This window comes from Micromesistius poutassou, assembly GCF_964030765.1.
Source record: "Micromesistius poutassou genome assembly, chromosome: 3".
Classification (NCBI taxonomy): Eukaryota; Metazoa; Chordata; class Actinopteri; order Gadiformes; family Gadidae; genus Micromesistius; species Micromesistius poutassou.
In genome coordinates this window covers 1,653,018-1,669,711 of record NC_140273.1, presented here as the reverse complement: position 1 = coordinate 1,669,711, position 16,694 = coordinate 1,653,018, and the positions used below count along the sequence as shown (strand labels likewise).

Here is a 16,694-nt window from a genome sequence, read left to right as displayed (position 1 = left end):
GGCCCCCAACAGCATAAAAGCATTCATAAAGCAGCATGCCATGGGATCTTAAATACCTTCTTCTCGAGGCCATTAGGATGAATTCCTTCGGTTCGGATCAGTTTATCGGAGAAGGCAGAGTGAGAGAGGGCATGTCTGTTACACTTTTATGTAAACTAAAGGATAACTTGTATATAAACAAACCTTTATTTATCATTTTGAAACAATACTCATCCATATTTTTAATTATTTGTTGTTGAACTTTGTATGTTGATCCCACTTGTACCGTGAATATTAAAAGATTGTTTCCAAGTACCTTAGTAAATGATAAACTAAATTATGTATTATATTAACCTGTATAATTCTAAAGTTCAGCTGGGATTCCTTTTAACAGCGTCTTGCCGATGAATGAATAATATCACTCAAAGACCTTGTTAGAGATGAACAATTAATGTCACAGAAATCACTAAACCTTCACCTGCAGCATCCAACAGACTAGATTGAGATCAGATTAGAGTATAGAAAGCATCAATATGTACATCACATCCTCTGGACAGCCTCACAAATAAATCCATGAGGATCCTTTTGTCATCGCAATCACTACTGTACAAAAATCACTTAGAAAAGACGGCAGTGTAAAGTAACGCAGATTATTACACACGGGCGGAAGGGAGGAGGACACATCGTCAAAGGCAACGCTGTGAGGAGGAGAGAGACGGGTTGAGAGGGAGACAGGGTGAGGAGGAGAGGGAGAGGGAGCATCTCCTGGTCTCACAGCTCGTTGTGGTCCAGGCCCTGGCGGGAGATCTTGTTGGTCAGGTCCTGCATGTGTTTCTTCATCTGAAAAACAAAACCACAAACACAACAAGACTTCAGCTTCGGCGTGTTATAAAGTACAGCATCAGTAGAACCCATCTCTACCGAGACATCCTGCTAAATAAGGCAAGAGAAATGCCCTGAATCCTGCTCAAAGGCTGACTTCCATCTCCAGATAAAAGGTCTCCTCCTCAGCCCGTCTCCTTCTCCTCACCCAGTCTCCTCCTCCTCACCCAGTCTCCTCCTCCTCCCCCGTGTCTCCTCCTCACCCCGTCTCCCCCTCCTCACCCGTCTCTTCCTCAACCCGTCTTCTCACCCCGTCTGCTTCTCCTCACCCAGTCTCCTCCTCCTCCCCCGTGTCTCCTCCTCACCCCGTCTCCCCCCCGTGTGCTCCTCACCTTGTAGCCCATCTCCCTGGTCTTCTCCGACAGCGTGTTGTACTTGGCCTTGTTCTTCTGGATGTGCTCCGAGTCGCCCAGCGCCTCCACGTGCAGCAGCTTCTGGTGGGACAGCTCCAGCTGCTCCTGGTAGTGGCTGTGCTTCTCCACCTTGGTCTCAAAGTGCCGCAGCTCCTCCTGACCACGGGGGCGGGGGGCGGGGGGGGGGCGGGCGGGGGAGGGGGGGGGAGCGGGGGACACCAGGCCAGGTTAGGAAGGACTAGAGTTGTTCCGATTCCAGTATCGGAAATTCCTCCGATCGGGTTTCGGCGAGCACGCAAGTACATGCGCTGATCCGATACCATCACGTGACTCGTTTACTACACAGGCAGAGGACGTCAAACACTGCGGTGTTATGCTGCGTTCGTTAACGGTCGGAGAAATATGGATGCTCGCGCTTAACATCAAGAATACAAATGTCTTATTAAAATTCAGAAGAGAACCCTTCAATAAGAACAAGTGCTGTTAGTCGTTACAATGCTAGACGCTGTGTCTGTATATACTCGGTATCGGCCGATACTCAGGTTCAGGTATCTGGAAGGAAAAAAAATAGTATCTGAACATCTCTAGGAAGGAGCACACTCCGGACTAAAACAAGTACAGCACGGGAATCTGTATTCAGAGGCGAGCGCTGGGATTCCATTAGCGATGACCTCGGAGCCTCGACGCCTCAAATCAAGCAGAGGAAGCCATTAATGCGGCAGCGGCGTCATTAATAGTCCAATCGTTGTGTGGGGAAGACGTGTGCGTGCGGGTCATTCCGTTGCGAGGACGGCGGGGCGGGGAGGGGAATGAGTGATACCACAGCACTGCTGAGCTTCTAGAAGGACGAGCCTGGATAATGTACTGTTTTTTTTTTTTTGTGTGTGGGGGTTTGGCTCAGTCTTCTGTGTGTAATTTGCGGTGTTGTTTTGCTGTCAGTAAATGTCCTTATAGTTTCTCTGATGACCCCTCTGCGTTAATGGCGGTGGCTCTACCCAGTTATTTTCCGTTCTAAGTCGTCTAGCAGGTCACACAGTGTCGGGAAAAACACTTCTAAAGTTTGGCAGCATTTCGAAACCATTAGTGATGATCCACAGAAGTCAAAACGGCAGAACGCTGTCAACCGCAGCTGTCATATTATACCACCGCAGTGCCGGCCAGAAGATCCTCTCTCTCTCTCTCTCCGTCGTGCTCTGAACTGCATTTCCGCTGTTCTGCTAAATCGGTGTAACGCATTCGCTCTACTTTCTGAGACGCATCAATCACACACAGCTGAAATGTCACCAGTCAAGCACTTCTAACTTTTCCTGGGGGGTTTGTCGTGATCAGATGTGAATAGAGAAGCTAGCTCACCTACAAAACCTGCGGTGCGAATTGATGAATTGCGCGACGCGAACAACCCTGGTTCACACAGATTTGAAATTGCGCAAAACAACCCGGTTCTTGAGGATGTTACTCGCTCGCACAACCGGTTTCACGCGGATTTCGTGTGATTCTACTCGCACAAACACTTTGCTCGAGTTGAAATATTTTAACGTTTCCGTGAATTTCGCTGGACGCTTTGTCGCGACAGCCTATCAGAGTTCACGGATAGCCCCTCCTCCTACACTGGCGTGGGTGTCCTGAAGTTTGCCAAACTCGCGTGGAGTGTACTCGCGTGGTGTCGCTTTTGGCGTGGACGCACAGTTACGCTTACTTCATTTTAACTATCATTTTGAAGTTGAAGAAAGTCGCAGTTTGTCGTTAAACTGTTGTATAAGACCGTGAAAAACACAGAATTGGAGATACTGCACAACTCAAAGTTAGTACACCAATCAGGAGCTCCAGAGGGCTCCAGAGCCTCACCTTGAGAGAGTCCAGCTCGTCCTGGGTGAGGTTGGACCTCTTGGCCGACTCCCACAGCTCGATCACCCTTGGCTCCCTGAACTCTGCACACACAGAGGGGAGGGAACCGTCAACGCAGTGTTCACACGGCCCTGAACCCTGCAGCAGGAGGTCAGTGGACCGGAGGAATCCTGTTTGTTCTAGAGAAAACCCTTCAAGAACAAGTGCTATTAGTAGTTGGATTTTTTTTTGTTGTCAGGGACTAATGATGGAAATTAGCCTTTGGCTATAGTCCTGTATATTTACTTTTTTTTTTTAATGCAATATACTTTGTCCCTTTGTAAATAAACTTCAAACGTCAATGCTGGATGCTGAAGTGGAGCAGGATGTGTAATTGAACCCTTAACCATCGCGGTCCATATATTCAAACAGAGATACGCTGTACATCCTCTCGTTCTGTGTCCAACTAATGAGAGATGAAGCTCTGCTTTGAGACGACGCATAATCAAAACTCAGAAAATAAGATGAGAAACACAGAAAAAAACCTGGCGGGTGCCTCGTCCCAAAAGAGAGTGAATCACGAGTGATAAGAACCCCAAGGCCGCGTGGCGTCCAGTATGAGACCGGAGCAGAGAACTGGCTCCGTGTTTCGGTGTGGGGGGGGTGCTTAGTGTGAGACCGGAGGCTCTGTGTTGGCGTGTGGGGGGGGGGGGGGGGGGGGGTCCCTCACCGCTGTCCTCGCTGAAGCCCTCGTGGCTGAGCTTGCGGAGACGCTCAAAGCCCTGGTTCAGGTCCCTCATCTTCTGCTTCAGCTCCGTGTGCTTCTTCAGCACGGCCTGCTCCTTCACGTCGCCCTCCAGGGGGGAGATGACGTTCTTGTGGATCTCTGCAGGGGGCGAGAGAGGCCACAGCGAGGGAGACGGGGGAGACGGGGGAGACGGGGGGGGGGGGGGAGGGGGGAGAGACACAGAGTTTACAGGCAGACAGAGACAGGCGGAGGGAAGGATTTAATTGAATAAGACAATGATAGACGGAAGGATGAATTTGCTAATAACCAAATGACTGTAAATGCCATTACAAATGTCATGAGAGGTTTTCAATATGAAGCAATTAGCCCTAAATGATGGATGGCTGGATTTATGGTCAATATTTGCATGGGCGACGGCAGTGGGTCCCAAACTTTCCCCCCCCTTTGGTAATAATATTTGTACAAGATAATTTCCAGCAATCTTGGAAAGATTAATTTGTATTTGTTGCATGATGTACAATCTGGGACTTAATCCAATCAAATCTACCTAATGCACCCCTAGCGCAGTAAAGTTTACCTCGGATCACTTTTACAGAACAGCAAATCCTCAAAACAAATCGCACATAAGCTCTGCACGCACCGTCCTCGTTGCCGTCGGTTTCCAGATCGCTCAGACGGCCAGGGATTTCTAGTCTCCGTCATATACATTCACATTTACTCTGCTCTGTGAATGAAGAGGTCCTTGGTGCCAGCACTATTTTTTAAAGGTTTACTGATTATCAACCATCACGTCATATTTCTTTGTACTAAGTACATTTGTCAGAAGAAAGAGAATCAACAATATATCTCTGTCGGTACTAGGGGTGGGAATCGAGAACTGGTTCCAACTAACCAATCCCATCGGAATTGTACGCCTCCAACGTTATCGATTCTTCTTATCGATCCCTGCGTGACGTTTTCTGGTTTTCTCGTCGAGTGCCATGTGTTCAAAAGCCTGCGTACGAGTCAAGCGAGCTAATCAAGCAAATAATATATCCAGATTCGAAAATGGATAACGCACGGAGCAGCCAGCCTGAGCGGTAAACTGCGACCCCAAGTCATCCCCGCTGACAGCAACACGCTGCATTGGTGGAGAGACGGGCTGCAATAAACCCGATTCTCTCAACATTGACGCGCAAATCCCTGTGTGTGCCGGGCACGTCTGTGCGCTCCCAACATGTGTTCTCCGCCGCACGTAACACCGTGAATAAAAAGAGAGCCGCACTTGATCCAGATCAAGTTATGTCTCCTGTTTAAGTTGTCACGTCATTGTTTGCGCTGTGCAGTTCCGATTCCGTTTTAGTTTTTCATTGCATAGCCTAATTTTGTGATATGCATATAGTGGCACTTGATATTGACTAAGTTGATATACTGTTTCAAACAAAGAGGATATGGCCTTAGTCCTGTTTATGTCTCCTCTTGTCACGTTATAGCCTACATTTGTGATTGAATCTCTGTTAGTGTTTGTTTGTTTTTTGTGGGGGGGGGGGGAGGGGGGGGCAGGGCCTCGTAGATATTCAAATATATTCAAATACATTGTTTGATATCCGTTCAAACTATTTTTCTTAAAGGTGACAGCCATATATAGTAGTAGTATAGTCGTTTTTATTAATAAGGCAGAGCGATCTGCATACAAATATCTTCCGGTTTCATGCTGTTGATGACACCGATAGCTCTCAGGCAGCTGGCCCCTCGACATCGCCTCAAGTTACCCCTAGATTTTCTTTCCTACTCTATATCCTGTCATGGTGTTGTTCAGTATGTAAAAAATTAAAATGTAATGGTTGCTTTTGGTGCAGAAGACTGTAGAACTCCTTTTTTGCCACTCAATGAACTACTCAGGAATCGGTAAGAGAATTGATAAGGAATTGGATCGATAGGCAGGATCGACAATGGCATCGATATTGATAAAAACTTATCAATTCCCACCCCTAGTCGGTACAGTAAGGATGTTCATAGAAGCAAGTGCCAAGCACTAACAATCACTAGGTTAACCCATTCCCCATATACAACAAGATAACTAGGTTGTAGCTGTGGAGCTTCGACCGTTCAGAGACGCACAAACACACGACAAATCGCGTGTGACCCACGATGACCTCGTTCTTGGCTCACACCGGCTCACTCAGTTCATGTACGGCCACTATAAAGTCTGAGACTTTGTGCCTACGCCCAGTGGGCCATTTTAATGGTGTGCGTCAGTGTGTTTGTTGTCTGTTTGTTTACAGCTCTCATAGCGGTTTGTTCTGCCTGGGCTTTGTTTTATACCATCTGTACCTGAGCTCTCCCCCTCACCAGTACAATACGTCCCCTGTTCCATCCCGGTGATGTGTGCCAAGTGAACTTTATTGCTGAAGCAAAGCAACTACAGTAGATATCTAGAAACAATGCAGTTAACGATGCAGTTCATTTATACCTAGAAATGATGCTGTTAATGTCTATCTAGAAACGACACAGCTAATGTATATCTAGAAACGACGCAGTTAAAGACCGGGTAAACCAAATTCAGTATTTTTCTTCTTATCATATTAATTAGGCCTTAAATGTGTCCCTCAAAACATGTAAAAAATATTTTTCCCATTCATCATTTCCTTGAGGAGCTAGGCCTCAGAGAATGTTCTGTGTGCAGGTTTAAAATGGGCGGGTCTACATCGAAGACCGCTTTACGTAAAGCGGTCTTCGATGTAGACCCGCCCCCTGCTGCCCTCTAGGTATAAATACATTAACCGCGCACTAGCATTCTGTGGTTTCACCCGTCTATGGTTTTACCGCTCACGAGTCTGGTTTGAATTGTCAGTTTGCAGCTAGCTTGCCCGTTATGCCTCTTCAACCTCGTTGGTGCATCTTCCCTGGATGCCACAGTGGGAAACGTAACGTTAACGGTTCGTTTACTTTATTTAAGTTTCCGACCGAAGACGGTCTCTCTCCGGTGATGGGCGTGGTTTCCTGGCCTGCAGCGCACACGCCCCCACCGTCCTGAGCCAGGGATTACTGCTCATTTTTCATCAACTTTGAAGCATAATTTTATATACTTCGCGATTTTTTTAGTCCTTCAAATTTGGCAGGGTGGTTAATAATATATTTTCCTGTGGTATTATAAACTCAAAACCCATAATTATTCTTGGTTTACCCGGTCTTTAATGTATATCTAGAAACGATGCAGTTAATGTATATCTAGATACACGATGCAATTAATGTATTTGCATATTATTTGTCAATGATGGCCCCCATTGCACTCCTGATCATCCCCAGGGATCCCCCACTCTGCGTTCCTTCTCTAGATCTCCTCCTTGCTAATTAAGGGAGTTTTTTCTTGCCCTCTGCGGGCGCTAGGGTCATGGGGGGGGGGGGCCTGTTAAGCCCTTTGAGACTGGACCCTCTGATTAAGGGCTGTACAAATCGAATCATCCCGTCTCCCAGTACCACCGAGCCGCCGGCTCTAGGCACCACCAGGCTACGAGGCTGAGCGGCTGACTCAAAGGGGTGCTTCACCTCTCACACTCAAACCGCGACACACCGCGTATTGGGCAGAGCCAAGCACGCCACCGGACCACAATCTTCTGCCGCAACATTTTTTAGAGTGGTGATTTCTTCACAGAATTGCCTGTAAAACAGGCGAAGTGAAGGATGGAAGGCTTTAAAGAAGGGCAGATACGAGCGGCAGAGAGGATATTGGATGGAGCCACTCAGGCTGAAGCCGTGCGGCGGAGCGTTCGATCGAGGACGGCCCGACCGGAGAGGTGCAGTCCGCTGAGGCCGTTGCTGCAGCGGACCCTGGCGCAGCCTTCGCCACAGCCTCCACCAGAGCCTCTGCCAGAGCCTCCGCCACAGCCTCCACCAGAGCCTCTGCCAGAGCCTCCGCCACAGCCTCCACCACAGCCTCCACCACAGCCTCTGCCAGAGCCTCCGCCACAGCCTCCACCACAGCCTCTACCAGAGCCTCCACCACAGCCTCCACCACAGCCTCCACCAGAGCCTCCACCACAGCCTCCACCAGAGCCTCCACCAGAGCCTCCACCACAGCCTCCACCACAGCCTCCACCACAGCCACAGCCTCCACCAGAGCCTCCACCAGCCTCCACCACAGCCTCCACCACAGCCTCCACCAGAGCCTCCACCAGAGCCTCCACCACAGCCTCCACCACAGCCTCCACCACAGCCTCCACCAGAGCCTCCACCACAGCCTCCACCACAGCCTCCACCAGAGCCACAGCCTCCACCACAGCCTTCGCCACAGGAAGGTAACCGGAGGGTTGCTGGTTCGATCCCCAGATCCCTGGAGTGTCGAGGTGTCCATGAGCAAGACGCCTCACCCTAACGACCGCATATTATCATGGTTTAACTTATACTTCTGGGTTTGATATATCTATGTTTGGGATATCGGCCGCTATATCGGAATATATCTACTCCCTAATAACGGTAATAATATCGGCCCCTTAAGTCCAGTATCTGTCTGGCTCTAATTTCACTACTACTACAGCTTTAACGTGGACCGCAGAGAGTTCCGAGGTTGTTTGCTTCAATATTTATTTAGGTATTTGATATCCATGCAAGCAAACGCAAACCCCCCCCATCCAACAGAAGTCCATTCAACATCCACCGCAACATGAGACGCATGTATACACATCCCTGCTTCTCATGACCGATACTGGACCGGACTTCCAATGAATGTGCTGCCCTTCGATTTCCGATTTAAAACATCTAACATTAGAACCAAGGTATATATGGGAGGTATACATTTCCAACATCCACACCACAGGTCAAAGTCAAGGGAAAGCCTGTGGTTCTGCTGTCTCTGCCCCAGACTCGCTCTCCTTCTCACACCATCGGCCTGCAAATGAGCCGGCTCATCTTCTGTGTAATCCAGCCTGAATCGATAGCCCACAACTACCACATGATCCAGGAACAGAAGCCCCTTCATCCTCTGACCTCCCAACCTAATGTCTGCACCCTCATCTGCAGCTTTAAATCCTGGCACTTAATATACACACTTATTGTATGTTGTATGTCCTTGCACTTAATGTACGCACTTATTGTATATTATATATTATATATTAAATATTGCACATTTCCCCACTGTGGGACGAATAAAGGATTATCTTATTTTATGTTGTACGGCCTGGCACTTAATGTACGCACTTATTGTATGTTGTACGTCCTGGCACTTAATGTACGCACTTATCGTATGTTGTACGTCCTAGAACTTAATGTATGCACTTATTGTATGTTGTACGTCCTTGCACTTACAAATAGTACTTAGCGTTGTGTAGCGTCTTATCCTAGTTGTCTTTGTTGTATACGGGGAATGGGTTAACCTAGTGATGGTTAGTGCTTGGCACTTGGTTCTATGTACATTCTTACTGTACTGACAGAGATATATTGTTGTTTCTCTTTCTTCTGGCAAATGTACTTATTGTCGCTTTGATAAAAGTGTCTGCTAAATGCCCCGAATGTAAATGTTAGCCAAACAATTCTATGCATCCTCAGGTCCGAAACCAAACAGCCTGGGTCTACTTCCAGCATTTGCAAAAGCAATTTGAAAGCAATACAAGTGTAACATATGAATATAATTCAATAATTAATGGAACAATTCAGGGTGACACACGTTCATGAGGACAATATCACTCAGGAATAGATGGGTACACGGGTAAAGAATATCTCGATGTTGAAGCAAGCTGGATTCTGCATGACCCTGGAAGTGGGAAAACACGTGTGGTTTCTGCCAACAGAACATTGAGCACTTTGAGGAACGAAGGAGAATATTCCGGGTGAAAACCCGCAGCGATGCAGCAGGCGGGCGACACTCATCAGTCAGAGAGAGCTTCGGGGATGAGGTGGGAGCCGTTTCTATATGCAGCCGGTTCGGGGCGGGATGTGACAGACAGCGGGGGTGGATGCGGTGCGTGGCAGAGTGCGAGCGAGCAGTCACACAGCTCACTCTTCTAGTGCTCGACGGAGAAAGACAGATTGTTCCTCCGGTTGAATCAGGGAGGAAAAAGTTGAAGAAAGAGGGCGAGCTAAAGTTGACTAAACTCTAACTTAGATTATGAGACAATGGATCACTGATCAGTATCTGCTAATTGCACTGTTTCTAATTAAATAATCGTTTTATACAAGGATGGTTGTTCATAAACTTTGTGATCATTTGTTCCATGTGAATCTGCGAGCTGTGTTTAATAATGTATTGTTATGGAGTTTAATTCATAACCAAATCTGATTAAAAGGGGAGGTACCAGAGGAGAGATGTTTTAGTTTGTGTACAGTGTATTAATTATGTATTATTGCTGAGCCTTCATTTTAGTTTGGGTTCATTTTAGTTTGTGTAGTTTATTAATTCTGTTTATTACACGGCTCTCCTCAATGCTGTGGAGCGCTCTGTTCACTTGCATGGGCCTTCCCGACTTCCGGTGGTGAACTATTTTTCAATAATGACCGTTGCTAAGCATATAAATGCCCGCTGTCAAGGAAAGTCAAGTGATTCACATCTTTCGTATCACTCCACAAGTAGTCCGGTAACTTATCAACCCCAGCGTACTCGGTTGCTAAGCGACGTCAACGTCTTTGGCGGACTATTTCTCTGCTGCTCAACACTACGAATGCTGGTAACAAATGAATTGTAAAAAGCCCCTTCAGGGCGAAGCAACACACCTCCGCTTCGCGTCGGTGTCTGGTTCACCCTGTCGGGGCTTATTTCCTGATAATGACCGGCGTTCTATACATTATCCCTTACATAATTGCTGAGCCTTGCTATAATGTGATGGTGCCTTTTGTTTTGTTTTGTTTTTACTTTAGTTTAAGGTTGAGATTTATGTGATTAAAACCAAGCAGGATGACTAATCCACAGGGTTATCACCTCTTTGAATCCATAACTTACAAGCCGATAACAAATTGAATTAATCAGCCTAATCAGGGACATGTATTAGCCTTGCGATAAACACTACGGTTCAAAGGTTTGGGGTCACTTAGAAATGTCCTTATTTTTTAAAATAAAAACACTTCTTCAATGTTTCAATGAACATAACATTAAAAGAATGGAAGATTGGAAACTGCATATTTTTAACGGAATATCTACATAGGTGTACTGGGGTCCTTCTAACGGTACATTGTTTAGCTCATCCTGTTGATTCGATAATTGATGTTTAGAAAACCCTTGTGCAAAATTATGCAAGCACAGCTGAAAACTGTCGAATAAAAGTGAGAGTTTTCATGGAAAACGTGAAATTGTCTGGGTGACCCCAAACTTTTGAACGGTAGTGAAGCTAACGAGTAGAGATGCTGCTATGGATCGGACGCTGATCACGATCGTCCGATATTGGCAAAAATAGCGTGATCGGAGAACCACGAAAGCGCCGATCCAAAAAGCCGATCAATTGACGTAAATTACTCACGCAATTTTTTTTTTTGCTTCCACTTTCCAGTGGCAGCATGAGTTCTGCCGTCTAAAACATTGTGCTACGCTGCCAGGATTTCACGGGGTCACTGTAATGATGGCAAAAAGAAGTTTTGTTTACGGAGCACTTGCATAGCTCAGTAAGCGCGCAGGGACATTTCAGTACCGTAAAACCAGCAGTTTGCGCGCGCAGGAACATTTCAGTATTGTATATGACACATTCTACCGACATCCTACCGTCACATTCTACCGAGGCCTTGATGAACGCATTGAGCGACGTGTTTCTGTCACTGGGGATCCAAAGAGAAAAAATAAAGAGTCCATTGGAACAGAAACTGGTGCTTGCCTGCTATCCAGATTATATATAAAAGATATGGAATCTTCCATATATTTTATATATAATGTATATATATAATATATTCCCATTCCCCTGCCATTCTGTGATCGGCAATCGGCAGATCATGATTTTGGTGATCGGTAATCGGTGATCGGGCCCAAAGATGCTGATCGGAGCATCTCTACTAACGAGTAATTAGCGAAAAGCTTTGGTTAATGGAAGAGTCAACAAGCCTGGGACAGCAGTGCATCATAGCCATCCTCCTCTCTCCACACTTCTGCTGCATCGGTAAAAGCAAGCAGCCTCTGCCTCCTCATCAGACTGGCTCTGAGTCCGAGTCACGCCCCTGATTTGTGTGTCTCTGCTCTGTACACGGAGAGGTCCTTGGTGCCAGCACTATTTTTTTTTTTAAGGTTGACTGATTATCACCCGTCACCTCATATTTCTACATAATGACGTCCCTTCAGATGTATTCATGAGCAGTCAAAGTCGCTCTTGGTTACTCACTGCAGTCGCCTGACGAACGAGCGGCACTAGAATTAGACTCCCAAATGGAAACGACTCACAGGCGAACACTCCCGACAACATAAGTCAGTCGAATGTTTCCTCGGCTGATCCTACCGTTCCTGGGGGATTTATTTAAAAACGAAGAGTTAAAAAAGCATTTTACCACGATCCCGGGAAAAACTAGCGATCCAAACAACTACTTTCCACCCTAACTTCGGTATCGGCCCCTAAAATCCAGTATCTGTCGAACTCTAATTCCACCACTACCATGGCTTTAATGTCGACCCCAGACAGTTCCGAGGTTGCTTGCTTCAATTTTTAAGTCTTTGATATCCGTGCAAGCAGACCTCCCTCCATCCATATTTTATGCTTGATTCATGCTGCACCTTAAATGCATGTGATAGGACGGAGGGGCTGGGCGTATATAACCCGTCCCGGGCGATGTTACAATCCTAACCATTATAGCGTTTGCATGCATCCTACCTTAATATTTCGAGTACCCTTTCCTCTCCAAAAAAACTCACTTACTCTTAGTTTTACATAAGCCACCTCAATCGAGGTCATAAAATGACAAAAAGAGAGTGGTTTGCATCCCGTCTAACAACGTTTCTGCTGTTTGCGTGAGCCATTACTGTCCAAAAATACATCAAAGCCAGACACAAAGCTGAGCTGTTGCTTTGCTCAGCAAGAATCCATCTCGAACGCCGACATCTACGTAAAAGGAACAATAATGAGGAAGATTTGAGTGTTTGAAGTTTTTTTTTGCTGAACGCGATAATTTTCCCCTCGCGGCGGCAGGAGAGAGGTTTGCAGGACCTTTGACGCCGCGTTCACACTGCACACGTCCGTCGACGGATGGGGGCTTTTTGACATATCCATGTGTTTTCCCGGGTTGTATCACAAAGGCATTTTTCATTTCACAGTGTAGTTGCGTATATTTGCATAACGCGATCTGATTGGCCGACGGATCTGTCGCTGCCTGAAAAGTTTAACATTTCTAAACTTTTTGACGTAGGCAACGGAGCCGACAGAACGGACGGACCCACGGTGCCTTTCGAGAGCGCCCCATGCAAAGTCGATGAGATCCGTCAACGGACGCATGCAGTGTGAACGCGGCGTGAGTCACTCCAGTGGGGAGGTGAGCGATGGGGGAGACAGACGCATGCTGCTCCTGTTCTTAAGATGCACCGGCGATCGGGGAGACAGACTCTTGCTGTTCTTAAGACGCATCGGCCTTCAGATGAACCCGCTGGCATGAGGTGGAAGGAGTGCAAGAAGGAGGAGAAGATGAATACGGGGAGCCACGGGGGGGGGGGCGGCCCCGCTGTGCTCACCCTCGGTCCGGCTCACGGTGTCCATGACGATGTTGTACTCGTGGATCTTGTCCTTGTGATGCTGGAACTCTCGCCGCAGACTCAGCAGCTCCTCGTCCAAGAACTTCCCAGAGTTCTTGGCCTGGCAGGGGCGAAGGGGGGGATTTGAAGTTTATACCAAAGAAATAAAAGGCAGGGAGGAGGACACTTGAAGTTTATACCAAAGATATTTGAAATTTGGGTTATAAACTAAAAACTAAAATCCTAATATAATAAGGGATTTTTATAGGAAATATCATTGAGAAATTATTATGAAAAGTATATAAAAATACATGATTTGCAGACACCAACCTTTTGCCAGAGCTTGTCCAGCCTGGGGTCATCGAACATGTCGCCCTCCTTGGTGTCGTGGTCCTTGAGGGAGTTGCTCTCCAGCGACCGTGTGTCCCTCTTCCCGTCCATCTCGTACTTGGCCAGGATGACTACACAACATCACAGCATCAACACACAGGTTCATCTACAACAAGTCAACACACAGGTCCAAACTACAAGTCAAACTACAAAACATCAGAACACAAGTCAAACCACTTGGCCAGGATGACTAGACAACAACACAGCATCGACACACAAGTCAAACTACAAAACACTATTTAAACTACACATCATCAAAACACAAGTCAAACTACACTGAATGACAACAGTCAAACAAAACAGCATCACAACAGTCAAATGACACTACATCATTAGTCTGGGTACCTCCAGCCCGTTCTGCTGGCGATTTGAGTTCGCCCTGCAGAAGAGTCTGGAGAAGAGCAATACATAGCCTTCTGCTTCCGATACGTTTTTGCGGGAGCCAATCACCAAGCTGGCTTCTCCCCCTGGCGTGCTATTGGCTGGTTTAACACAACGACGTCAGGGAAGCGACGGCAAGCAGCCAATTGCGTACAGAGTCAGTTGAACTCGGCCCGTTGATCACGCCTCTTGTGCTGAAGAAAATGACAGCAGCCTCCCCAGACCAACGTGCAATCTACGATGGAGCTTGGTCTGGCAATAGCCAGGCTACTACATCATAGCATAAGTAAAACTACCAAACATCAGTGTCAAACATGAATCAATAAGCAGGCCTAGGCCTGTTTAAAGAACCCTCAGCTTAAGTGGGTTCAGAGGTGACCTTGGTCAGCAGTTTGGAACTCCTCAACCTCTGAATCAGCGTTCTCTTACCAGTAAAAACGTCACTTATTAACTGGTGTCAAGATGCCAGCCTACCTCCTCCCAGTTCATGGTTTCAAATGTCACACCAATGCAAAATAGCCTTTTTTTTTCAACAGTTTACAACTTAAAGGCTAAAAATATTTGTCATTTGAATACTTTGTCATTACGATACGCTTTTTTCCAACGCGACTTACAATCAGTACATCTGTCAGAAGAAAGAGAAACAACAATATACCTCTACCTGTAGAGTAAGGATGTTCAAAGAACCAAGTGCCAAGCACTAACCATCACTAGGTTAACCCATTCCTCGTATACAACAGCGATAGCTAGGATAAGACGCTACACAATGCTAAGTACTATTTTTAAGTGCCAGGAGGACGTACAACAACATACAATAAGTGCGTAAGAGGGGTGGGAGGGGGTAGGGAGGGGGGGCTATGCAGAGTCAAGGTGAACTCGGTCAAACTCTTCACTTGTCAAACTCAAATTGATTTCAAATGAGCATCACAACAGCCAACAAAAGACCAATTCAGCATCTCTTAGCACACACACACACACACACACACACACACACACACACACACACACACACACACACACACACACACACACACACACACACACACACACACACACACACACACACACACACACACAAGGTTCAACTGAAGACAGCTCCTTTGTTCAGTAAACGCCGTCTCACTGTTGAAGTTCTGTCTGAGCTTGGCCTCCTTCTCCCCGCTCTCGTCCAGACCCTCCATCTTCAGCTTCTTCCACTGCAGCTCGTCCTTCTCCTGGATCTTCAGGTCACTGTGGAGCTCTGACAGGCGCACCGGGGCCAGCTGCATCTGAGGGGGGGGGGGGGGGACACCGCGGTGGTCAACATCAGACCAGAGAGGAGCCTTCACTTCATTCAAATTAACCAGAAGCCCAATGTTTATTATGAATGAAGTGAAGCCTGCTGATTGATTCAATTGTGCAAGGGTTCAACATGGTCCCTCAATCAAAACCTATCAACTATAGAGGGACCAGGAATCTCCCAGCATAGGTGCATCCTTCCCTTGACAGCCAGTTCGTCGGGAGCAGTCAGAGTGAGGGCGTCTTGCTCAGGGACACCTCGACACTCTAGCTAGGAGGAGACGGGGATCGAACTGGCAACCTTCCGGTCAAGCTATCCAGCTACCTCTAGCTGCGAACCCGTTGTACCTCCTGAGCCACATGGCGCCCATTTAAAGCCCTTCAGTGTGCATGGTGGTGGTGGATGAGGGTGCTCGGTTCCTCCTACCCTGATGGCCTTGTCCCAGACCTGGTTCAGCTTGGAGATCCTGAACTCCACCGCTTTGCCTTCACCCCCCGCCGGCTTCTGCTCGTTCTTTTCCCGGGAGTATTTCCCCGTCATGACCACCCCGGAGACGAAGCAGCACAGCACGGCTGCAACACACTGTAGCTTCATGTTTGTGGACACGAAAGCCTCCCAAAAGCGGAGAAAGAAGATCTAATTCAAAAGCTAAGGGGGGATAAGTCCAGTGTTTCTGTGCAGCTCTCAGACGGATGACCCGGTCATGTGATTTCAGGAAGGGGAAGGGCGTTCGTGGAGTTTGCATTATGGGATTTGTAGTTTTTGTTGAGGCGCGCTTTCGATGCTGGCAATTCAAGCACAGATATTATTAAACTACAATTTGAAGGGTCGTTACTTCAACTGCAAGCGGTTTCCTAGTAACGGAGACTGCGAGACCTCTGAGCAAATAGGATGCATCCACGCATTAGGTGGATGGGTCGGGTGAACTCACGCAATCCAGTCCAACTTCTGGGGTAGCAGTAGAAGTATACCTACTTAGATAGACTTATGTATGTTACTAAATGGTTGCACAATTTAATGAATATAAATATAATAAATAATAAATATGATAAAGTTGTTTTTTAAATGGTTCATATAGAACAATGTTTTTGAAAGAATACCACCACTAAAACCTTCGTCACACACACACACACACACACACACACACACACACACACACACACACACACACACACACACACACACACACACACACACACACACACACATGCACACACGCACGCACATGTGTGTGCACAGACAGACAGACAGACA

The 16,694-nt window shown here is 47.0% G+C and overlaps 1 protein-coding gene across 1 annotated transcript; it reads right to left on the bottom strand.

Annotated features, from left to right (window-relative positions):
- Positions 1-241: 241 nt before the first annotated feature.
- On the bottom strand, positions 242-16,141 carry lrpap1 (low density lipoprotein receptor-related protein associated protein 1). The gene is made up of 8 exons (XM_084465575.1): positions 15,867-16,141; positions 15,285-15,429; positions 13,721-13,851; positions 13,391-13,511; positions 3,769-3,924; positions 3,060-3,142; positions 1,194-1,370; positions 242-819 (listed from the first exon to the last, which is right to left on the bottom strand). Exons 1-8 carry the CDS (start codon positions 16,032-16,034, stop codon positions 751-753), a joined length of 1,050 nt encoding a protein of 349 aa, XP_084321701.1. The 5' UTR covers positions 16,035-16,141; the 3' UTR covers positions 242-750.
- Positions 16,142-16,694: the final 553 nt, after the last annotated feature.